The sequence below is a fragment of the Lepidochelys olivacea genome (genome assembly GCF_965140295.1).
Source record: "Lepidochelys olivacea isolate rLepOli2 genome assembly, chromosome: 6".
NCBI classification, from domain to species: domain Eukaryota; kingdom Metazoa; phylum Chordata; order Testudines; family Cheloniidae; genus Lepidochelys; species Lepidochelys olivacea.
In genome coordinates, this window is record NC_140416.1 from 64,857,946 (window position 1) to 64,884,129 (window position 26,184).

A 26,184-nucleotide genomic window follows, 5' to 3' on the forward strand; every position below is an offset into this window, starting at 1 on the left:
TTCCTAATTGTAAGTGCTACTGAGAACTAGTAACATAGTTTAAAATACTGTTCTGCTCTGTGCTGTGTCTTACTCACTCACCCCCTCGTAGCTGTGCTGTGGTTGCGTGTGTGAATGAGTTATTTGCCAGTGAAAGAAGCATCCTCAGATTTCTCTCCCTTCTAACATTACATTGTGAGTAAGAGAAACTATCTTTCTAACTTCAAAAACTCACTTCAAGCCTCATTGCTATATGTTGTAAATTCAAGAATATTTTTATGCTGGCTTTAATTTTATGTTTCTAACCACAGAATTATCTGATGTGTTAATACCAGTGGTGAGCTGGAGCTGGTTTGCACCGGTTCACGTGAACTGGTTGTTAAATTTTGAAGCCGGTTTAGAACTGGTAGTTAAAGGGGTGGGCAAACTCTGGCCCATGGGCCACAGTCGGCCCGCAGGACCATCCTGTCTGGCCCGCCTGAGCTCTCGGCTGGGGAGGCTCCCCTGAGAATCCCTTTTTAATTTAACTCATCCGGCGGTACTCCGGGTCTCCGGTGGCACTTCGGCAGTGGGTCCTTCACTCGCTCTGGGTCTTCGGCGACGGGTCCTTCAGTGCCGCTGAAGACCCGGAGCGACTGAAGGACCTGCTGCTGAAATGCCACTGAAGACCCAGAGCGAGTGAAGGAACCGGTTCTTCAGCTTTTGGCAGCTCATCACTGGTTAATACCTTATACTTTAAACTACTTTCATCTTTGTGTGTGGTAACTTAAATTGTTGCAGGTTTATCTTTGTTTATTCCAATTACTAGGAGCACTGCGCTCCTTAATTATTTTTTTTGTATATCAGTGTTGCTAGTGTTTATACTTAAGAACATAAGAATGGCCATACTGGGTCAGACCAGTGAACTGTCTAGCCCAGTATCCTGTCTTCTGACAATGGCCAGTGCCAGATGCTTCAGAAGGAATGAAAGAACAGGGGAATTATCAAGTTGTGACAAAGTTCCTGCTCTACCTTGGTGGGTCTTGTGCTTATTGGTGGATTTGCTTGCCTTGGAGTTTCACGGCAGCCCTCAGCTTGGCCGTTTTTCTGAACCCACAGTCCAGGTCGACTCCTCCTGTGTCTGACCAGGAGTTTGGGAGGATTTGGGGGGAAACCCAGGCCCGCCCTCTACTCCGGGTTCCAGCCCAGAGCCTTGTGGAATGCAGCTGTCTAGAGTGCCTTCTGGAACTGCTGTGTGACAGCTACAACACCCTGGGCTACTTCCCCATGGCCTCCTCCCAACACCTTGTTTATCCTCACAATAGGACCTTCCTCCTGGTGTCTGATAATGCTTGTACACCTTAGTCCTCCAACAGTCCGCATTCTCACTCTCAGCTCCTAGTGCCTCTTGCTCCCAGCTCGTCACACGCACACCATAAACTGAAGTGAGCTCCTTTTTAAAACCCAGGTGCCCTGATTAACCTGCCTTAATTGATTCTAGCAGCTTCTTGATTGGCTGCAGGTGTTCTAATCAGCCTGTCTGTCTTAGTTGTCTCCAGAAGGTTCCTGATTGTTCTGGAACCTTCCCTGTTACCTTACTGAGGGAAAAGGGACCTACTTAACCTGGGGCTAATATATCTGCCTTCTATTACTCTCCTGTAGCCATCTGGCCCGACCCTGTCACAAAGTGTTCCATCCCCTGTTGTCCAGTCCCATCTTCTGGCAGTTAGAAGTTTAGGGACACTCAGAGCATGGGGCTGCATCTATTTCTTTTTTGAACCCAGTTATACTTTTGGCCTTCGCAGTATCACATGTAAACGAGTTCCACAACTTGACTGTGTGTTGTGTGAAGTAGTACTTCCTTATGTTTGTTTTATATCTGCTGCCTTTTAATTTCATTGGGTGACACCTAGTTCTTGTATTATGTGAAGGGGTAAATAACACTTTCTTATTCCCTTTCTCCACACCATTCAAGGTTTTATAGACTTCTATCATACTCTCCCTCAGTGGTCTCTTTTCCAAGATGAACAGTCCCAGTCTTAATCTCGACTCATATGGAAACTGTGCCATACCCCCCTAACCATTTTGGTTGCCCTTCTCTGTACTTTTTCCAGTTGTAATGTATCTTTTTTTTTTTTTTTTTTTTTTTTTGAGATGAGGCGACCAGAACTGCATGCAGTATTCAAGGTGTTGGCGTACCATTGATTTATATAGTGGCATTATGCTGTTTTCCGTCTTCTCTATCCCTTTCCTAATGGTCCCTAACATTTGTTAACTTTTTTGCCTGCCACTGCACCTTGAGCAGATGTTTTCAGAGAACTATCCATGATGATCCTAATCTTTCTTCAGTGGTAACAGCTAATTTATCCCATCATTTTGTATATCTAGTTGGGGTTCTATTTTCCAGTGTGCATTACTTTGCATGATCAACATTGAATTTCATCTGCCATTTTGTTGTCCCTTCTCCCAGTTATGTGAGAACTCTTTGTAATTCTCCTCAGTCAGCTTTGGATTTAACTGTCTTGAGTGATTTTGTATTGTCCCCAAATTTTGCTACCTCACTGTTCACCCCTTTTTTCAGATCATTAATGAATATTGTGAATAGCACAAGTCATTGTACAGATCCTTGGGAGACACTGCATTTACCTCTTTCCATTATGGAAACTGTCCATTTGTTCCTACCCTTTATTTCCTTTTACTCTGTTGCTGGTCCATGAGAGGACCTTCCCTCTTATCTCATTGCTGTTTAGTTCGCTTAAGAGCCTTTGGTGAGAGACCTTGTCAAAGGCTTTCAGAAAGTCCAACTGCACTATATCTACTGGATCACTTGACCATACACTAGTTGACTCCCTCAAAGAATTTGAATAGATTGGTGAGGCATGATTTCCCTTTACAAAAGCCAAGTTGATTCTTCCCCAACATAGTTGCTGAACCGACTAGAGGGGATGCCATTTTAGATTTGGTTTTGGTGAGTAGTGAGGATCTCATAGAAGAAATGGTTGTAGGGGATCATCTTGGTTCAAGTGATCATGAGTTAATTCAGTTCAAACTGAACGGAAGGATTAACAAAAATAAATCTGCAACTAGGGTTTTTGATTTCAAAAGGGCTGACTTTCAAAAATTAAGGAAATTAGTTAGGGAAGTAGATTGGACTGAAGAATTTATGGATCTAAAGGCAGAGGAGGCCTGGGATTACTTTAAATCAAAGCTGCAGAAGCTATTGGAAACCTGCATCCCGAGAAAGGGGAAAAAATTCATAGGCAGGAGTTGTAGACCAAGCTGGATGAGGAAGCATCTCAGAGAGGTGATTAAGAAAAAGCAGAAAGCATACAGGGAGTGGAAGATGGGAGGGATCAGCAAGGAAAGCTACTTTATTGAGGTCAGAGCATGTAGGGATAAAGTGAGACAGGCTAAAAGTCAAGTAGAGTTGGACCTTGCAAAGGGAATTAAAACCAATAGTAAAAGGTTCTATAGCCATATAAATAAGAAGAAAACAAAGAAAAAAGAAGTGGGACCACTAAACACTGAGGATGGAGTAGAGGTCAAGGCTAATCTAGGCATGGCCCAATATCTAAACAGATACTTTGCCTCAGTCTTTAATAAGGCTAAAGAGGATCTTAGGGATAATGGTAGCATGACAAATGGGAATGAGGATATGGAGGTAGATATTACCATACCTGAGGCAGAAGCAAAACTCAAACAGCTTAATGGGACTAAATTGGGGGGGCCCAGATAATCTACATCCAAGAATATTAAAGGAATTGGCACCTGAAATTGGAAGCCCATTAGCAAGAATTTTTAATGAATGTGTAAACTCAGGGGTTGTACCATATGATTGGAGAATTGCTAACATAGTTCCTATTTTTAAGAAAGGAAAAAAGTGATCTGGGTAACTACAGGCCTGTTAGTTTGACATCTGTAGTATGCAAGGACTTGGAAAAAATTTTGAAGGAGAAAGTAGTTAAGGACATTGAAGTCAATGGTAAATGGGACAAAATACAACATGGTTTTACAAAAGGTAGATCGTGCCAAACCAACCTGTTCTCCTTTGAGAAAGTAACAGATTTATTAGACAAAGGAAACGCAGTGGCTCTAATTTACTTAGATTTCAGTAAGGCCTTTGATACTGTGCCACATGGGGAATTATTAGTTAAGTTGGAAAAGATGGGGATCAATATGAAAATTGAAAGGTGGATAAGGAATTGGTTAACGGGGAGACTACAGCAGGTCCTACTGAAAGGTGAACTGTCAGGCTGGAGGGAGGTTACCAGTGGAGTTCCTCAAGGATCAGTTTTGGGACCAATCTTATTTAATCTTTTTATTAGTGACCTCGGCACAAAAAGTGGGAGTGTACTAATAAAGTTTGTGTACGATACAAAGCTGGGAGGTATTGCCAATTTAGAGAATGACCGGGATATCATACAGGAGGATCTGGATGACCTTGTAAACTGGAGTAATAGTAATAGGATGAAATTTAATAGTGAGAAGTATAAAGTTATGCATTTAGGGATTAATAAAAAGAATTTTAGTTATAAGCTGGGGACGCATCAATTAGAAGTAACGGAGGAGGAGGAGGACCTTGGAGTATTGGTTGATCATAGGATGACTATGAGCCGCCAATGTGATATGGCCGTGAAAAAAACTAATGCAGTCTTGGGATGCATTAGGCGAGGTATTTCCAGTAGAGATAAGGAGGTGTTAGTATCGTTATACAAGGCACTGATGAGACCTCACCTGGAATATTGTGTGCAGTTCTGGTCTCCCATGTTTAAGAAGGATGAATTCAAAGTGGAAGAGGTACAGAGAAGGGCTACTAGGATGATCCAAGGAATGGAAAACTTGTCTTGTGAAAGGAGACTCAAGGAGCTTGGCTTGTTTAGCCTAACTAAAAGAAGGTTGAGGGGAGATATGATTGCTCTCTATAAATATATCAGAGGGATAAATACTGGAGAGGGAGAGGAATTATTTAAGCTCAGTACCAATGTGGACACACGAACAAATGGATATAAACTGGTCATCAGGAAGTTTAGACTTGAAATTAGATAAAGGTTTTTAACCATCAGAGGAGTGAAGTTTTGGAATAGCCTTCCAAGGGAAGCAGTGAGGGCAAAAGATCTATCTGGCTTTAAGATTAAACTCGATAAGTATATGGAGGAGATGGTATGATGGGATAACACGATTTTGGCAATTAATTGATCTTTAAATATTCATGGTAAATAGGCCCAATGGCCTGTGATGGGTTGTTAGATGGGATGGGATCTGAGTTACTACAGAGAATTCTTTCCTGGGTATCTGGCTGGTGAATCTTGCCCATATGCTCAGGGTTTAGCTGATCGCCATATTTGGGGTCAGGAAGGAATTTTCCTCCAGGGCAGATTGGAAGAGGCCCTGGAGGTTTTTTTGCCTTCCTTTGTAGCATGGGGCACGGGTCACTTGCTGGAGGATTCTCTGCTCCTTGCAGTCTTTAAACCACGATTTGTGGACTTCAGCACCTCAGACATAGGTGAGAGGTTTTTCGCAGGAGTGGGTGGGTGAGATTCTGTGGCCTGCGTTGTGCAGGAGGTCGGACTAGATGATCCTAATGGTCCCCTTCTGACCTTAGTATCTATGTATCTATATTGTGTTCATCTCTGTGTGTGATAATTCTTTTCTTTACTATAGTTTCAACCGGTTTGCTCCCTGACCCTGTAATTGCCAGAATTGCCTCTGAAGACTTTAAAAAAAAAAAAAAAATCGTCATCACATTAGCCATCCTCCAGTCATCTGTGCAGAGGCTGATTTAACTGATAGGTTACATACCATTTAGTAGTTCCGCAATCTCGTATCTGATTTCCTTCAGAACTCTTGGATGAAAACCATCTGGTTCTGCTGATTTATTAGTTTAATTTATCAGTTTGTTCCAAAACCTCTGCTGCTGACACCTCAATGTGAGACAGTTCCTCAAATGCATCACCTAAAAAGAATGGCTCAGATGTGGGAACCTTCCTCACGTACTCAGTGTAGTCTGATGCATAGGATTCACCTGGGCCTTGTCTTCCTGAAGTGTTCCTTTAGCATCTTGATTATCCAGTGCCCCCATTGATTGTTTAGAGGCTTCCTGCGTCTGACTGACTTAAAAAAAAATTGTTCTTAGTTTCTGTGCTTTTTTTCTAGTTATTCTTCAAATTCTTTTTTGACCTGCCTAATTATACTTAACGTTTGGCAAGTCCAGTGTAAACGCTACTCTCTATTTCCCATATTAGTATTTTACTTAGGATACCTTTTTGTCTCTAACCACCTCTTTTACTTTGTTGGTTAGCCATGGTGTGATTTTTTTTGGTCCTCTTATTATTTTTTTAAATTATGGATTCACATTTTTTTTCTTCCTCTGTTATGGTATTTTTAAATAGTTTCTGTGCAGCTCGCACGCATTTCACTCCTGTGGCTTTTCTTTTTAATTTCTTTTTACCTCACTTCCTCATTTTTGTGTATTTTCCCCTTTCTGAAGTTAAATGCTACTGTGGTGGGTTTCTTTAGTATTGTCCCCCTGCAAGGATGCTAAATTTAATTATATTATGGTTGCTAATACTGATGATTAAGCTATTCACCTCTTGTACCAGTTCCTGTGCTCCACTCAGGACGAAGTCAGGAATTGCCTCTCCCCTTGTGGATTCCAGGATTAGCTGCTCCAAAAAGCAGTCATTAATTGTGCCTAGAAAATGTATCTTTGCATCCTGTCCTGAGGTGACATGTTCCCAGTCAATATGGGGTTAATTGAAATCCCCCCCTTTATTATTGGGTTTTCTGTTTTTGGAGTCTCACGTCTAACTCAGCTTTTCTAAACTTTTTGCCTCGTGTAAAATTGAGACCGCCACCTTACACAATACTTGGTTAGACTCTGTTGCTATCTTTCACCATTTCCGTTTAGCCTATTAATTCAACCAAAACAGAGAGAACCCTACCTGTTCCTTCCTTGGGTGATTTATATCCCAGCTTGCATAGAAATAACAATTTCTAGCTAGACAGCTGTGTCTGAACACTGATTAATGGTGAGCTGTAATTGTCATATGACCTTGAATTCATTTAGTTAAATCCTTTGTTTAGTCCTAGAATTCTGATTTCTTAAGATAGAGCTGAGGAGAATTATTTGTTGTTTTACTAGTCTCATTTAAGTTATTAAACTCAAGTACACTATCCTATTTATTTTTCCCAGTTTTATTCTTTTTCTTTAATCTAGGAGATTTTTTTAGATAGTTTTATAACCTAATTTACTTTAATTGAATTTACCTTGGTTACTTTACACTTAATGTGTTTACTGAAATGTTAATGATGTTTAATCATTAGCCTCTCTCAGTAGGAGACTAAGGGTATGTCTTCGATGCCAACGTTAAAGTGCTGCCACGTTAACATGGCTGTGTAGTTATGGCACTAGCACTGTGCTCAGGGGTGTGTTTTTCAGCGCTGTAAAGTGGCAGTGTAGACAAGGCCTTAGGGTTTATCTACAGGAACAACTAGACCACGGCAAGCCGGGGTGTGAACCTGCCCTGCAGTAGTTGATCATGGCCTTCGTTAACCGTTCATTGGAATGCAGCTCAAAACATTCTAACAAACTCAACAGATCAACAGAATGCATATGGACGTTGGACCACATTCACAGTAACGTCAGGGTAGATTCACACCCCAGCTTGCCATGGTTTAGTTGCTCATGTAGAGAAGTTCAAATACCCATTGATATATTTAGTGCCTTGAGTAGATGACTGAATATAGCATGGTTGTTGATTCTTATAGCTTTGAGTTTTATTCTTCTATGATAGAAATTTTGCCAATATTTAATCAATTTTTGTTGTGATTTTTCTCTTACATTTTAGAATTACATAAGTAATTACAAGTTAATTTAAGTATTAATACTTTAATACTCATTTACCTTTTATTTTATATGCTTATCTCATTTGCCTATTCATTGCTGATTGAGTTGTGTATTAATATTCTCTTGTCATTTTATATACTTATTGATTTATTTTGTGTATTGATTTTTCTCTTTATTTTAGTTATTTAAATATTTTCTTAATTTTGAAGAAAATAATTGTTGATTATGAGGCGTCACCTAGTGCATTAAAAGAACCCCTGCTACTAAAATAATAGTCTCCTGAATAGTCTGTATCGATAATTCCATCTTTTGATTTTGGTTTCCCTGAACTAATTTCATGAGAAACAATTATTTATTAATTCCATCTATTTAATTGTTGTTTCTCCCACTTATCAACCCTAATTGAATTATTTTTGTTTAGTAATTTTTAGATAAAATTAATTGGCAGTCAGATACCTGTTTCCTCACCACACCTGCCTTGTGCTGCCTGCTTATTTTGAATAATGTCACCTAGCAGGGACCTGGCCGAAGTGTCTTTTTTTAATTTAATTTAATTTAATTTAATTTAAATTATTCTTTTTTTTTTCAATATTTTATTAATTCATTTCTTATTTAATTCCTTGTTATTTAAACAGGGTCGTAGGGCTGTTAAAGAGGGAACTTATGTATCCTGTCAGGAAGCAAAGGAAGAAATCAAGGTAACTTCCTGAAATCTTTATTCCAGTCTTACAAATTTTGGTGTTCTTTGTATTTTTTTTATTACCTTTTTTTTGTTATTTGCAGTGATGATGTAGCCGTGTTGGTCCCAGGATATTAGAGAGAATCTGTGTAAACTCAAAAGCTTGTCTCTTTCACCAACAGAATTTGGTCCGATTAAAATATATTACCTCACTCAATTTGTCTGTCTATATTTTTGTTATGTAATCTTTATAACTTAATACATGCAGATTTTTTTATAATCTTTCTTTAAACCCCTTGAGATACAATTTATTCCACCATCTTTTGGTCAAGTTAGATACACGTGTTAAACACTGTCCTAAATCGGGAGTCAGCTGGTTTAGGTGTCTGAAGCAAAAATTTGCTTAAGTGAGAGGAGGGTTCGTGAACGGGTTAAGAAGATTAGAACTTCTGGGCCTTCTCTCCTTCAAACTTTATTTTCTTGTTTTTACCTGACTTGTAGAGGCACTCTGAGAATGTCTCCCAACGACCGCTTCATGTGGAGGTTCTGCATGCTGATGTTATGGCTCATCAGAAATTTGCTTTGCGTCTTGGTTCTTGGTTGAACAAACTTATGAGCTATTCAAGTAAGCATATAATTTACTTTGTTCCAGTAATGGGCTGCCAAAACTTTAGCAAGATGTACCCTCAAAAAATATCTCTTTAGGCAGCAATACATGTGATATTCCCTTGTTTAAAATACTCCCATTTTTCTCCCCTTAAAATAAATAATCTGTTTCTCTCTTCTCCCTTGCAATAATATATCTATCTTTTCATCACTTCACCCCTCAAACTGTTATGGTGTGTTCCCCTCCTTTCCCCGCCTCCAGAATCTCATGGAGACTCTTTAGGTGGCTTTCCTGTCTGTGTGCTGATTCTTTGGGAACGTTCCAAACCTAACTGACTAATTTTACATAAAGTGTGTGTGGAGAAGAGATTTTTAAAGTGTCTTGCTGCAGAAGCCAGCTGCTTGCTCCTTTCAGTCCTAATATTGTGTTTCTTTTCAAGATTCTTCAAAATGAAAATGGTTAGATTGTTTTTTGAAAACTCAGATTCTCCTCCCTGAGGCCCAAAGGCTGACTGTGTTAACAAGAGACTCTCAGGTCCACTCCAGACTCGTTATTTTTCCAAATTTAGAATGTTGCTTAGAAAATAAAACAAAAAATCCATTCATAGGCCCCTTTCTCTTCTCAGAGAAGTGGGTGCTAGGTTTAGTCCTTATTAAACTGAATCAAATCACCACTGTTTTTGCTTCTTGATTGCAAAATTGCATTGCACATAAGAAACCTCTAATATAAGGACTCATTTCCTAATTCTCTTTCACCAATGCTTTTGTCTTTAGAAAAGTGGCTATCATACATTCATCCTACTTCTGCAAATAATTTGTTTATCAATAACTTTAAAGAAATATAAGATGACATTTTGGAATCTTACACAAAGCCTATGTAATCCAACTTTGTAAGAGTACCCTGTGTAGGGGCTGGAAGAGATAAAGTCACATCCCAACCTGGCCTGCTCACCTGTGTTCAGATCAGGTGTAGAATTTTCTGTGCAAGGCTGTCTTGACCCCCTTCCTAGTGAAATGTCAGTCCTCCACAACTCCCTAAATTTCTCTCGTAAGTAGGTAACTCTACTCTGTGGAAATTAGGGAAGTTATTCTACAGAGCAACAAGGTATGCTGAGATCACACTTGTGTAGAAATATTAAGGTTAGTCAGTGATCTGTGATTTTGGTTTTTAAGATCAGAATCCAGAAGTAATTTCTGTATGAAATTATCTCTTAAACAGACTTGTATTTTGTTGGGTGGACCCCTTGATTATTCAATGACATTACACAAACTAATGTACTTCTCTGTCTAGGTGACTTCCGCCAGATCTTCTGTCAAATATGCCTCAAAGAGGAAGCTGACTCTGAAAAGCCCTGCCTCATAAGCATGTTGATGCTTTGGGATGCAAAACTTCATAAAGGTGGGTGGGTGTATGTAAGTTACTCTGAACTGAAGTTGCAATCCACTTTAATATATTTGTTAAATATGCTAAGTAAATAAATGCCCTAAAATGGAAGCCATAGTAGTATAAGTTAAGTCTTCAATGTAGTTCTTAATTCTAGGGCAGCTGAAGTTTAAGAATATGATTGAGTTTTGTTAAGTGTTGGCCTCCTTATCCTTTCCTTTCAAATTTACATATTTTGGAGGATGTACTCTGGGAATGTAACTTGACGATGAAAACCTGCTCTCAGTTTTCAAATGTAAAATGTTACAAAATAGAAGGTATGAAAACATTTCAGCTACAGTGACATAAGTATAATTGTTTATATATGTATCTATAATGGCTAAGTAAAGGACAAAGGGAAGACGCACCTTCATTACTGAGAGTGGTAGGATATTCCATACAAAATAACCAGAGTAGAAAGTGTCTGAGAAGAGAATGATATGCCTGATTGGCATAAAAGATTTAAGAGCCCAGAAACTGTTCACAAATGGAGACGCAACCCTTCAGAACTAGAACATTCCTCCTGTTTCCAAACTAAGTAAAACCACAAAATGTCAAAGAGGATCTGTTACCCTTAAACAGCGAAGCTAAGAAAGCTTAACACGCATGACTTGGATGATTTAAAGAAACCTGTCTGCATACAATTCTTATACTGATTTAATTATCAGTTTAGAAACTAATATAGTTTGGTTGTAATCCTGTCATGTGGACGCAGTTACACAGGTATATTGGTGCTCGTAGCATGTTAGCTTATTTGTTTCTAAATTCTATATAGTGTAATTGCTACAAACATTGAATGTGGACTGGTCTTAGATCTTTGCTCATTGGCTTTCAAAGAAAGCTAAAAGGAAGTTGAGCTCACTGTGTCCCAAGCGGGTGGGGGGAAACAGAGCCATGTTGGACAAGTGGATTCCTGTATCTACCAGAGCTCTGAAGCAGTTACCTAATGAATGTTGTTAAAATGAATAATAGGCTACTTGCCAGTGGGTTGATTATATGTGTATATGCATAACTGTCTTAATACTTCTAATGATATGGAGTTTCCTTCTCTTTCCACCTGCTCTTTTCCTGCACAAAAAAAAAATAGTGTTTAGTGGAGTAAGAGTAAAACAAATTTTATTATCTTCACAGGGGCAAGGAAGATCCTTCATGAACTTATTTTCAGCAGTTTTTTCATGGAAATGGAGTACAAAAAACTTTTTGCTATTGAATTTGTCAAGGTAACTAGATGTTCATATTTTCTTACATATTGTGGTTATAAATTTTAAACAAGTGATGTCCTCAGAAAAAAACGGGAGAGTAAAAATTATGGATGAAATCTTAAACTGATTTTCATTTCCTAACTCTTCTTGTTTGTGCTTCCATGACCATGGAATTTTAAATTATAGTTAACAATATATTTTAATTTTTAAAATATATCGAGGAAGATATTTATGAGAGAGTGGAATGGTTACTCAGAGAATACATGGTATGTTTATGCCCTCTTTAAATGTACATTGACTTGATAAACCCATAAAACCATCTGTTTATGGTGTTTTATAAATATTTTTCATGTTCACTAGCCTAATTTCAGAAAGTTTTTTTTTTTTGTTTTTTCACATCCGTACTGATATCAGTTTTAAGGTAACTTGCAGTTTGTACAGAAATGCAGCATAGGTGCTGTCCATCTGTAATTCAGGATTCTCAATAAGGTTTTGTCAAGGATTATTTAGATACACGTGTAACTTATTCATTATCACATTGTAGCAGTAAAGTTCTGTGGATACTTAGTCCAAAACAGTTCTTCATGCTCCAACCTTGAAAGAAGTTGCTGAAGTGTCTGAGAAGCAATACTGTATCCACTTAAGGATATAAATTAGTATACAACAAAAACCAAAACATATAAAAAACTTGTAAGCTGTATTCACTAGTTGAGATGGGTGCTAGGCAATTTGGCCCAGAGAACCAACAATCTTTCTCTAATCTAAAATGAGGTGCAAGTTCAGCCATAACCTAATGGAATGGACGATAAAAGCCATAGACTTGCCATTCTGGTATTAAGTTTAGAACTATGGAGAATTGTTTTGATTTTAAACTAATGAACTTCCAACATGGAGTGCGTTAGCAACCCTCCTAGCTCAGCCAAAAAAATATGAGACTTCAAGGTCCTTGCTTCAATCCCCGCTTTAGACATGTAGATGCTAATGTGCAACTGTGATGAGCACAGTGTGTATATATAGCTTTACTACATGCTGCTAGATTTCTGCTACCATTGAAGCAGTGGGTAAACTATCTGATCTTTTTTTTTCAAAAAGATAATGCAATATTTGAGAAATAAACATGAAGTACGGGCTAGCAGAACATTTTTGTTATGAGAGACAATCCATTTATATTACGAGTGAAAAATGTGAGTGACATTGTTCCTCTTTGGAATGGAAATGTAAGGGAAAGAATTATGCTGAATCCTTAGAGCTTTTGGTGGCAGCTCTTCAACAGAACAGTCCATATTCTGTTTTGTGGAGGGGATAAAGACCTATTTTATGATTCTTGTAATTTCAAGAGCTAAGAGACTGACTGTGTGTGTGTGTGTGTGTGTGTGTGTGTGTGTTTTGTTTCCCTCATTGGAGAAGGATGGCAGTGTGGGAAATAAAGGAATTAGATTCCATCCGGCAAAGCACCTAAGCATGTGCTTAACTTTAAAGAAGAATCAGTGGTTCTACTCTTGTGTAAAGTTAACCACATTAAGTGCTCTTCTAGATATGGGGCTTTGTGCAGTTCATGTGTGTTGATCTGGAGCTGTTGGGGAGTGATAAAGACATCTGTTTTAACTGTAGTGTTTCTTCCAAGTGAAATTAAATTAAATGTTTTTGGTTTTATTTAGCTTTAGCTGTTAATCATTTTCCCAATGTTCTCCTTTTCACAGTATTACAAGCTGTTGCAAAAAGAATACATCAGTGATGACCATGATAGAAGTATCTCAGTGACTGCACTCTCAGTTCAGATATTCACTGTACCCACTCTGGTACGTATAGCCAGCACCTCAGTAAATCTATCATGATCCTGGAGTGGTTTATCATGATACCATATCTATAGACTGCTGATTCAATTAGTAGGCAGTTTCCATACATTTGTAGCCAAAGCAAAAAGGGTATTTAGAGTTTGCTAAAATAAAAGGGTAAATTGTTTTGTCTGAAGTTTTTACGAAAATTCATCACAGAAATGAGAAGGGATGCAAGTAAATGGAGTTCTGCACAAGGTCATTCTATAAATCAGCTAAATTTCTTTTAGTCTGCAGCTCAAGATTACCTTTTTCCCTGCAGAGGGGAAAAAGTGTGTGTTTGTGTGTGTGTGTGTGTGGGGAGACCTGGGGGGAAAGAAAAGGATGAAGAAGCCCTAAAAGACAGGAGGCGGCATCTGTGTGTGTTTCGAAGGTAGAGTTCCTGCTTGGTTTTTACATGAGAAATTCAGATCTCTTCTACCTTGTCTTTCAAGGAAGTCTTTATAAATGACTGGGGAGCTAGTAGTTTGTCACTGCAGCTATTGAGGAAATACAGCGTGATCAGTTGAAATGAATGATTTTTGTTCAGCTTGTTAACAAATGTTTTGGACACCTGTGTAACTTGTACTCTTGCCAAACACTTAGACTCCCTGGCTGAAAAGAGTTGGCACCGGTCCCTCTTCAACAGAAGAATGAGAGCCATCCCACTCCAGTATTTTATTCCGCTAGTAAAATAAATAAATAAATAATAATAAAGGAAGACATGATTTGATGTTTGTAACATTTCTAAAGTAAAAATAATGAGGTTGTGTGTTCATACATCATAAAGAAACAAAGAACACAAACACATTTTCTTTCCTTTACAGTTTTGCCTTTCAAGTCAGACACTAGATGAAAATACCAGCATACAGAAAATGAGCCAAATTCCACAGAGCTGATACAGAGAGGGATTACACCTGTGCAGAAGGAGGAATTCACCTTGGCATAGGGCAGTCAGTGTTGTGGTCACACCTTTTTCCTCAAGGTTTTCATGAGCTTTAACTCTCACCAGCTCTAACTTACCTACAGGAGATTCATTGGTAGGAGCCACTGAACCGGCACACATCCCTCCTCTCTGGCCACACACTCTGCCAGCCACAGCCATCCACTTTTCAGGTGATGGGACCATTAGAGCCCTACTGCCTGGCATTACTGCTATTACAGTAGCATAAAGCAGCCTCAGTCTTGTCCCTTGGCAAACTTTCTACCACAGGAGACTTGTTCTGTATCCCTTTGTCCCCAGATAAAAGGGAATCTCACTTCCCTGAAGAGAATGATATGGAAGTTGCTCAGAGGCTGAAGTTACTCTTTTTTTCACTTAGTGTCTCATAGTTCAGGTCCTGGCATTGCGTACTGTACTAGGGGGTCAAAACTGCGATATGGCACTATACGTTTTTAGACACCATCCTCTTTACTGCAAGTGTGGCTCAGCTGACACGCAGCACTAGAGAATGTTTGGCAAAGTATAAACCGCTTTGCCACAAGTGTCGAACATCCAAATTATGAATTAATAGGAGCAGAGAGTGTCTACCTATTCTTGCAGCCAGGCAGATTCCTATTGTTGAAACACCATTTCCCACACAGGCACGCCATCTTATTGAAGAGCAAACTGTAATAACCATCATCACAGAGACACTACTAGAAGTGCTGCCAGAGTACTTGGACAAGAATGAGAAGTTCAACTTCCAGGGTTACAGCCAGGACAAACTGGGTCGGGTGTATGCAGTCATATGTGACCTCAAGTAAGTGTACATTTGAGGAGGGAGTATGAAAAACTTCCACAAACAGATTGCCTTGTTGTCACCTTGCTTTAAAGTAGATCCCAACTAGTTTAAAGTATCAAAAGAAACTGCAAAAAATGCAGTACTACAACAAACCCAGTGGACACACATCTTTAATTTTGCCCTCATAAGATGGCTCCACTGGTATTTCATGGTGTCTGATAATGCCAGCATAGTCATGGGGGTAACGGTCATGCTAATTGTGAATTAGTGACACATAGTGGTGATGGATTAGTTTTACATTGTTAATGTATCTAATGCCACATTTCTGGCTATTGAATAGATGTTCAGTGTGTAGTTCAATAGTTGATAGAATTTTGTGACCGTTCTTTGACGTGTCATTCTTAACATAATTTGTTCTGAAAATTTTGGTTACAACAGTTATAAATGCATGCTTTAAGGTTCTGTTATGTATGTTTAGGTTATGCATCATGTACACTAAAAATAGTGTAATTGGGCAAGTAAGCAAAGAGATTTTAGTTATTTAAATCTCATTGGGTACTGTCTATATATTCGCACGCATGATCCCAATTGTAAATACCCATGACAGTGTATTGTGTTCAGAAATAGATTGATATCACCAGTTAGAATGATGAAAGTAAACCATGGAAAGATACAATTGGTGGATCATTACCAATGGAAAAAGCTGCTGTGAGACCATTTTTGCACATTTAAAGGGGGTCAGTTGCTTTGAATTTTTTTCATAAAACTATTAGAATGGCAAATATTTTTCTTCAATTTTATTTTAACCATAAAACCAAGAATATTAAAGTTTTAGAAGTTAGTGTTACAAAGGCAAGAAAAATGTGAACTTAAAATTGGTCAAGAAGTTCTCCAAAATCCTTTTCTTTTATGTAAAGCAATGAGAATCTCCAGGAAACACTGAGTTTATCAGGCTATCAACTATTCTAGCACACTCGTCATCCTTGGTTACATACATGGTGAGATATATACTAGAAATGAATAACAGAAATTACCTACTATGTTAAGCCCATGAATCTTGCACTGGCAAGGACTTCCCTACAGTATAACCTCCTTGCTAGCAAAAAAAATGACCTTTTTATTAAAAATGTTCCACTTACTGAGAACCTTGTTACACATCTCACTTCAAGGCCCGATCTAACTTGCCTTAAAATTAATGAGATTATTCTCATTGGGTGCACTGAGAGTTGGATCTTGTTTCTTTACTGGAGGTCTTCTGGTGACAGCAGAAGTGAAGTGAAGGCTTAAATCCAGTATGATTCTTAGTGTAAAAAACTTAATTCAGGACATAATCTAAAATAGCAGAATGAAGAGTGGCTATTATGCTAGTTTTTATACTGATACGGCTGCTTAATGAATGAGGTCAAAGTTCCCTAAACTCAGACAGTGGTGGTACTCCTAACATATCTTTCAGAGTAACAGCCGTGTTAGTCTGTATTCGCAAAAAGAAAAGGAGTACTTGTGGCACCTTAGAGACTGCTCAATTTATTTGAGCATGAGCTTTTGTGAGCTACAGCTCACTTCATCGGACGCATACTGTGGAAACTGCAGAAGACATTATATACACAGAGACCATGAAACAATACCTCCTCCCACCCCACTCTCCTGCTGGTAATAGCTTATCTAAAGTGATCATCAAGTTGGGCCATTTCCAGCACAAATCCAGGTTTTCTCACCCTCCGCCCCCCCCCCCCCCACACAAACTCACTCTCCTGCTGGTAATAGCCCATCCAAAGTGACCACTCTCTTTAAAATGTGTATGATAATCAAGGTGGGCCATTTCCAGCACAAATCCAGGTTCTCTCACCCCCCCACCTCCCCCCCACAAACTCACTCTCCTGCAGCAGGAGAGTGAGTTTGTGGGGGGGAGGTGGGGGGGTGCAGGAGAGTGAGTTTGTGGGGGGGAGGTGGGGGGGTGCAGGAGAGTGAGTTTGTGGGGGGGAGGTGGGGGGGTGCAGGAGAGTGAGTTTGTGGGGGGGAGGTGGGGGGGTGAGAGAACCTGGATTTGTGCTGGAAATGGCCCACCTTGATTATCATACACATTTTAAAGAGAGTGGTCACTTTGGATGGGCTATTACCAGCAGGAGAGTGAGTTTGTGTGTGGGGGGGGGCGGAGGGTGAGAAAACCTGGATTTGTGCTGGAAATGGCCCAACTTGATGATCACTTTAGATAAGCTATTACCAGCAGGAGAGTGGGGTGGGAGGAGGTATTGTTTCATGGTCTCTGTGTATATAATGTCTTCTGCAGTTTCCACAGTATGCGTCCGATGAAGTGAGCTGTAGCTCACAAAAGCTCATGCTCAAATAAATTGAGCAGTCTCTAAGGTGCCACAAGTACTCCTTTTCTTCTAACATATCTTGTAATGTTTTATTCTAGCTGCTTGGATGTGCAACCCCAAAAGCCTTCCTCCTAACTAGTTTTGTTTCTAGAAACTATTGCGCTAGGTCAAGCAAAGGGCATATTTTCAGTTGGTATTAGATGAAAATAAATATAAAAATATTGATGCTAAAAAAATGTATCTGATTAAATCACTTGTCACTGCCTTTGCTCAAAAAGACTTGGCAAAAGTACATTAACTGTGCAGATGACCGTGATGGATCCTGAGTTCACTAAAAAGTACAAAACTGCAAAATTTATTAAATTATACTTCCAGGCTCTGCCTTATCTCACTTCACTTTATATTTCAGTATAAAATATTCCCATAATGGAGGATGGGTAATAAGTATAGCTAAATAATATGTTCTTGCAAAAAGCTTTACAGCTACAAAGTGTTAAGTCTTAGAAGTCTTTTAGTTAGTGAAGACTATATGAAGAGAAATTTAGCACTAGTAAAGTATTATATGGACAAACATCTTTTCCTGTATTGACCCTGAAATAGGCTGGGTTGTTTCTATTCAGAAATCTGAAGTGGCACAGTGGATGACTAGAGCTGGTAAAAAAAATTGTGAAAGTTCACCAAAAATTGGAATATCTCATAGAAATATAAAGGTCTAAATGGAAAACAAATGTTGATGAAATTTTCCTGACAACTCCCCTTCCTTGTGCATTTTTAAAAAAATTAGCTCTATGGATAAGAAACATAGTAATACAAAAGTATACCCCCTGCAGTAAGGCGGTCTGGGAAATATGACTCTTTAATCCTTGCCATTCTAGTACACCTGGCAAAACTTCATAATACTCTACATTTGCATAGTACTTTGAATCCTGAGAGATTCCAAGTTACTTTTATGCACAGGATTAATAGTAATAATTTAAGAGTAAGATACCTATAGCCTGTAATACCTTTGCATTCAAATTACAGTAATTCCAAACACTGGAACCCTGTAGCTGATACCTCTGCTAGTTTGGGAAGTCCCTACCGAGCGTTTTTGAGATAAAGGATGGTGGTGTGACATGGTGATGATGCTAATGACTTTAATGAATTTGAAAACATTCTAGATATAAATATGGGCAAAAGAAAATCCTAAACTATGAGCAATACCATTTTTTGGGACAGATATATCTTAATCACTAAGCCTACAGTGTGGACAGACAGACTGAGGGTACGGTTTTTGGAAGGATTCCGGTCTTTCTTGAGAATTCTGACTTGTATGCAGGTACAGTGCATTTAATAATGTTTTTCTCATGTGCCATTGCAAAGATATTGGAATATTTGTCATCTGTTCACATAGTACTCTCTGTGGTAATGTTCTGCATGTTGCAGGCACAAAACTGAGATCACAGGTTCTTAAATCTGTATCTTGCGTGGGTGGAGGTAGATGTAACACCATTCCTATTTTAGCCATCTGTGAACAGCCTGCGTTTTTCCCTCTGTTTATGGGGTTTCCTGTTGCTTGAGCATTTGATCACTTACCTTGGTGAATATTCTACGGGGTTCTTTGTTGCAGGGGATGGAGGAGATACAGAGACAGATTGGTCAACATATCGAGGTGGACCCAGATTGGGAAGCAGCCATTGCCATCCAGATGCAGCTGAAGAACATTCTTTTGATGTTCCAAGAGTGGTGTGCCTGTGATGTAAGGAAATACTATTTGTGGTTCTTATGCATGTGGCTGTTTAGTGAACTAGAAGCTTTTCTGAAAAGCTGCACTATTGTACAATACAGAACCTTATAGTTCCCCTTCTTTAAAAACCAACCCATGAACAGATTAGTAAAAGAACTGCAGACAATTAAAAATAAATACATACAGCGTGGTTACCTGACTACTTGTTTGTTTGAAAGGAAATTTCAGGCCTGCAGAGACTTGGAGTTTCTGGGGGGGGGGGGGGGGAAAAAAGGTCCCATTCCTCTTCTAGATAGTAATATAATCTGATACGAGAGGGTATGGTACAAGAACCTAGTTAAGGAACATAGTTGTATTTAGACACTAGTTTATAATCATCTGTATGTGTTTATAGGTGTACCTGATATAAAATACCACTGTAGCGAAGTCTGTTAAGCATTTCTATTGTAATCTCTTCTCTTCACAGGTTTATATCTCAACTGAAACTAAACTCGCTTCAGGTTGAAACATAACTTAGTAGGTCAGGAAAGAATTAGTTTCTCAAATAGTGGAGTTTGAAAATAGTCTACTGGAGTACATTGAAAGATGTAGTACATATGGGCCCTTCGCTATTTGTCTGATTTTTATTTAGCGGTGCAGGAAGGGAAGGGGATGAAAAATTAAAGAGAGAGGAAGGAATCTGAAAATGGGAAAGTCACAATGCATCTGTTTCCAAAAATCAAAACCAAATGAGATTTTTAAGTCAAAACAAAATGGACAATTTTTACTTTGAATTGTGGATTTGAAATGAAATTTTTCATTTCAGATTTGACAGTCAAATTCAAGATTTTTATAGAAATTCACATTTTTCCTTGTAAAATTTTGATATGTTTTTTGGGGGGGGAGTTATGCAGGTAAATAGTAATGATTAAAATATAGGTTTAACAAACGGGGGCAAAACTTTGTTTTCTGTAGCCTTCTACATGTACATTAATATATGGGCCTGTACTAAGGAATAAGGAAATAACTGTCATGGATTTTTAGTGACCTCATTAAACCATGAAAACAAATAGCAGGAGGATGAGAGGTGTATTTGTGTGTGGGTTTTGTTTAATGAACTGCATAAAAATCTTTTCAATTCTAGGAAGACCTGTTGCTGGAGGCTTACAAAGAGTGCCATACAGCTGTGATGAGGTGCAGCACAAGTAGCCGTTCACGGGAGAAGACGGTGCTTCAGTTATGTGGCCACACTCTGGAAAGCAAACGTTACAGAGTGTCAGTAGATCCTGTCAGCATACACCTGCCACTGTCCAGGACGCTTGCAGGTGAGAGTCAACATGCTTTACTTTTTGAATTGCTTTTTGTAATTGGAATTTCATCTTCCATCTCCACTTTGTCATTCTTCAGGTATGTTGTTCAATCTCTGGCATTGTCCAAAAATGTATTTATAGTTGAAATGTGGAAAAGTAGTATAAAATTTGTTAAAATAGCCATTGCTTTGTACTGGGTTTAAAAGTTAAATGTGGGGGTTTCTCTGGAAATTGTTACCCAAGTTAGTGTTTTTATAGCACCAGAGTAAGTATATTGAATAAATCATGTGACTATAGTATATTTTTAAGAGGGGGAAAACTCACTACAAAGGAAATGATTTTCAAATTTTACTGTATTTTAAAAACAGAGATTTGAACTTTTTCAGAGGCAATGCTCTGGTCCCCTCCACCCTGAGTTTGAAACTGCAGAGTGAGTAAGTGCAACTTGCTTATCGCCTGTGGGAAGGAGGAAGGGATGATAATTTCTTTCCCCCTGTTTTGCAGCACCCTGTTCTGTCAGGGAGCCTTTTTTCCTATAAGGTTGCTGTGACACTGAGTCTTTTGGGGAGAGAAAGAGGGTGGTTTTTGCTGGTTTGGATGGCAGTTTCAGTTTCCAAATATATTTGATATAGCCCTGTGTAGAGCATGCTTCAGTAGGCTGATCTTGAAGTGACAAAGATTACAGTAGCTATGTCCACACTTAAAATGGAGGAATGGCCAGGCGCTAATCTGGAGAGTGGTGTGGGGGAAGCTATCCTAGGTGCACATAATCATTTAAAAGCCACTGAAAATCTAAGACATCCATATTGCTTCCCCCAGTCTACCATTATCACCATGGCATTCTCTGGTCTGAGCCTTGGCTAATGTACTTCTTTCTTTTCCCCATTTGCTGCTAAACACTGACGGAGATGCTTAATTGCATCCTCTGGGCCATATGAACTGGAGACGTAAAGCTGGGAATTTTAGGAGAATGGAACTCTCTGTTCATGAGAGCACTTCCTTAACTCCTGAGGGAAGATCCTCAGAACAGATCCCTCACTGTGCAGGGAAACTGCAGCCCTGACTTCAGACCGCATGAGACAGTAATTAGTCCATGGCATGTATAACATCCAATCCTGCAGTCTCTTATTCTAACCCAAACACCAGCTGGCCACGCACAATTGGTCTGCAGACTCTGCATGAGTTTGCACAGACAACTACCTGGGATACTCCCATTATGGTCATGGTAGTCATGAAGTTTTGGGCTAACTCTGAATAATCATAATCTATGTGGATTGTAAAATTCCGGGGCACTATTGGCCTTGATGATTTCAACTTCCCATAAGTCAAGAGGAACTTCATCAACTCATACAGGGATTTTGTGGGGCAGCAGGGCAATCTGTGCACCAACCATTTATACTGTCTTAACTTTATCACAGGATTTACAAGTCGAATAGGCTTACCCTGTCAGACTTAGTTTTGAGGCAAGATTCTTCCTACATTTAGGTTGCATGCAAACAGCAGAGTTACACATCCTTCTTGACCATCACCACCCTTTAGCCCTATGCTGCAGAGTGCCTAGCTGAAGAGAAGGAAAAAGAGTTCAGCAGTGTCAACCACTGCCCTATATCTTACTACCATCAACATATCTTCCCCAACACTGCCGCAAAAAAAAAAAAAAAAAAACCAACCAACCCCCCAAAAACAAAAAGACCCACACCATTTTTCATGCCAGTCCAGATTTTCAGGTTGAACATGTAGGACCTATGCAGTGAGTGGCTACTGCTTTTCCTAAAGCCCAAATAAAACCAGATGCTGTTCCTAAACTGTGTTTTCTTGTCACTACACCGGCCACAAAGGCAACTTGTATCAGATCTTGTAATCTTTAGTGAGAATGCTCCCTTGGTTATGTAATATGTGACTACAGGTTGTAACTTAAGCAAGAAACCATAAGTTTGTAAATACTATTTAGCAAACACTGCTTATAGTTTCTCAGTTTTCCAACACTTTGGTCTAGCATTTATAATCTGATTGAAAAGCCAACTTGGTTGCCTTTGATTTTATCTTGAATTTTCTCCCCTTTGTTCTATAGGCCTACACGTACGATTAAGCAAGACTGAAGCAATCTCAAGACTGCAGGAGTTTGTGCCTTCCGTAAGTGTCTGCTTCAGATGGTAACTGAGCTTGGCTTTTATTGCTGAATTACTTTCTGGTGAGCATCTTAATAGTGAGGGAAGAGAAAAGATGGTTTAACACTATTTTTAATAGTTTGCTAGAACAAATTGCTGTGCAGAAAAAAGAAATGGTTGGTTTGGTTTCTTTTTAAATACGAGAGCGCTCCCGAGGAATCCTCTGCACTAAATCAACATTGTAGGAAGGGAAGGACATACAACCTTACTTTAGAGCAGGGGTCTCAAACACGTGGGGCGTTATTTGCTGTGGCCACCAAGCTCCCCTCACCCACATGCGCCCCGCGTACCGTGTCCCTGCTCCTCCAGGTGCTTCCCGGCGGTGCTTAGCACTTTCCAGGAGGGAGGGGGGAGAAGCGGGGAGCTGTGCACTCAGGGAAAGAGCCAGGGCAGAGGCGAGGATTTGGGTAAGGGGTTGGAATAGGGGTAGGGAGGGGGCGGAGTTGGGGTGGGGACTTTGGGGAAGGGGTTGGAAGAGGCAGGGGTGGGGCCTCCATGGAAGGGGTGGAGTGGGGGCAGGGGTGTCAATGATGCGGCCCTCGGGCCAATGTACTAGTCCTCATGTGGCTCTCGTAGTAATTTGAGTTTGAGATCCCTGCTTTAGAGGCATTACTAGTGTTCAAGAGAGAGTGCTAAAACCTCTGTGGTTAACTTGTTCCCTGAAAAATAGTAGAATCCCACCTGTCAACTGTTCTGTCTGTACCAACTTAAAATTCCCTAGATGACATCTGATCCCAGGTTTTCTGTATAGCATTACGATGTGCTGCTGTTGTGACTCGGAGTCCAAACTGTTCTCTTTCTCAAGAGAGATCTGTGATATGTTTTGAACAAGACTGCTTTTTCCCTCAGTGTTCTTATATTTGTACCCCTAGAATTGTCTGATTCAATGCCTAGTAAAATCCTTCCAATGTAGCAGGTCAATGGTATTACACTATTTTCTATTGTGCCAATTGCTGTAGTAACAAATTATTCTTCTTCAAGTATGTCCCTGGGGTGCTTACACTGCCTGAATCTTTAGAGAGTTTTGATAGTAGTCATGTATCCCATACATCTTTGTGCCCTGCACCAAGGCTATATAGGGCTGCATGGTCGAACTAACCCCAGTTCCTTCTCAACTGCTTCTGTCTGAGACAGAGCATTAGTGTGCCTTTCTGTTTGAAAATACACTATCTCCCACACCCACGCACCCACCCCTTTCTGGCCGAGCGCACACAGAAGTCAAACGTGGAGCTAAGCTGGGATTCACCCAGTTATGCCTTGTTAATGAAGTCCTCAAAATCAATAACACCATCCAGAGCCTTTGGCAAACGTTGAGGGATGCAGAGGACACCTTGCAGATGATGTCCACAGCAAATCTAACCTGGAGCGTGACCTGGCTGTCAAAGCCAACTCTCTGTGCATTGATCAGGAGAAACATATGAGAATGCATAAGACCTTCCCTGATACTCTTAGGCTGTTGAGGTGCACATGGGTCAATATATAGCCCTAAAGGGGGTTCTGCACTGATTAATGAAATCATTTGTGGGGGAGGTTACATTGGTTGCATACAGTGTTTTAATAATATGTGATTATATTTTCACTTATTAAAGGATGTACTAAATATGAATCAAATTCGGTCGGTCTCTCAGTCAGTCGGTCTCAGTCATTTCCCACCTTACAGGATGGGGAAAGGGTGGAGCTTTTTCCTCAGATCACTTTTGCACTCCAGGCTTCAAATGGTGCCTCACTTGCCTGGTCAGTGGTGGGCATTTCCAGTGTATCCACTGCCTGGGGGAGTTGCATATTCCTCAGAAGTGCTTTGTCTGTTCTGTTTTTAAGGGTAGGGTTGAAGAGGAATCCTGAGATAAGTCTCACACTCTTAATGATGGAGCATTCTCTCCACCCAGCTTCAGATCCAGGCCAGGACAAACCCCTTGGACATCGGCCTGGGAGTGAACACAGTGTCCCTTTGATTTCAGCATGTTCACCTGGATCTACTTGAGGTAAATCCTCGGAGAAGACCCATAAAAAGAGTGACCATCCTCCTCAGACGGAATCTACTTCAAAGAAGTCTTGGTGTCCTGGAACTAAAGAACTGGGTATTGTTGAGTCTCCAGGTACTATCAGTATTAACCTCATGTGCATGGCTCCAGGCTCTTCTAAGAACAGAGGCACCAAACATGCTTTCATACCAAGACTTTCTATACTGCAGAAGCAGAGCACAGGAGTTTAAGCACTCCTTTTTCTAAGAAGGTGGTACCTATAACTCCTTCGGTAATGTCTGTACTTATGTCATTCTCCAGTTCATTCTCGGTACCAAGTAAATGCCGTGCTTCTCATACAATCTTGGTTCCTTCTAAGACATCCTTATTGGTACCGACTATATCTACCAGGAAAGACCTATTGGAACAGCTTATGTCTGCAGTGGTCATGCAGAAAGCATCTTGGCTTCAGCTTTAAGAATTTACAAAGGAGGTCCAAAACACTGTTGCTTATGGTGGAGATGCTTTGTCAAAGAAGAGAGACTTGCATTGTGCTCTGAAATTTTTAGATTCTGGATTAGTTTGATCTCCTGTGTTCGTTCATTCCACAGCTGAATTCCAACAACTGCAAATGTTTTACTTACAGCTCTTACAATCTTCTTGAATTTTATAAGATGCATTGTCTGTGAGGAGTGCACGTATCTCGGGGCAGATCACTGATGGAGACGTAATTGCTGATGTCTCTGGGTCGACTCGATGGCTTGGAAGGTGAAGATCGATGCTTAGAACCAGCGGTGGAAATGTACAGGAACCGTAGGAGGGATCAGAACACTGGGGAGCAGTAGCATAGCTAGACGGGGAGCGGGGCAGCAGCCGTTCTCCCACTGAACAGAAGCGGCGCCTTTTTAATTTTTACTCACATGGTGGCGCTCCAGGTCTTCGGTGGTGGGTCAGGCGGTGCTTTGGGTCTTCGGTGGCACTTCAGCATTGGGTCGTTCACTCACTCTGATCTTCGGCGGCATTTCGGGTGCAGGAGGGTCCTTCAGTGCAGCTGAAGACTGAAGCGAGTGAGGTACCCGATGCCGAAGTGCCGCTGAAGACCCGGAGCGCCGTTGGGTGAGTACTAGCGGGTGGCGCCTTTTTTAATCTCCGCTCCTCCTGTTTTTTCCACCTGGCTGCGCCACTGCTGGGGAGACAAGCTTATGGTGGCCCTTCCTATTGAGGAGTTTGGCAGATGCATTCTGTATAAGCTGGAGCCTCTGTCTTGCATCCAGATAGTGATTTACAGCATTTTGCTTTAGACATGAGGAAATTATCGATCGCTGTGACCAGATTCTTGTCCTGGAGGAAGGAGTGATGTTCCCTATCAAGGTGCAGGTAGAAGGCACTTTTCACCACTGATGCTGCCTGATGATTAGGAATGACCTTGAGGATTCACACCACTTCTTTTTATCAATGGGGAGTGTGGAG

The 26,184-nt window shown here is 40.1% G+C and overlaps 1 protein-coding gene across 2 annotated transcripts in view; it reads left to right on the top strand.

Moving 5' to 3' along the window:
* UBR1 (ubiquitin protein ligase E3 component n-recognin 1) overlaps nt 1-26,184 on the top strand; it is a 145,690-nt gene that overhangs the window by 26,846 nt on the left and 92,660 nt on the right. For both annotated transcript variants that reach the window (XM_084631233.1, XM_084631232.1), the window contains exons 7-16: nt 8,440-8,502; nt 8,985-9,108; nt 10,381-10,488; nt 11,644-11,732; nt 13,415-13,513; nt 15,113-15,270; nt 18,789-18,888; nt 19,180-19,308; nt 20,420-20,600; nt 22,657-22,718. In XM_084631233.1, coding sequence (XP_084487359.1) covers nt 8,440-8,502; nt 8,985-9,108; nt 10,381-10,488; nt 11,644-11,732; nt 13,415-13,513; nt 15,113-15,270; nt 18,789-18,888; nt 19,180-19,308; nt 20,420-20,600; nt 22,657-22,718 — 1,113 coding nt within the window. The remainder of the gene's footprint in view (nt 1-8,439; nt 8,503-8,984; nt 9,109-10,380; nt 10,489-11,643; nt 11,733-13,414; nt 13,514-15,112; nt 15,271-18,788; nt 18,889-19,179; nt 19,309-20,419; nt 20,601-22,656; nt 22,719-26,184) is intronic.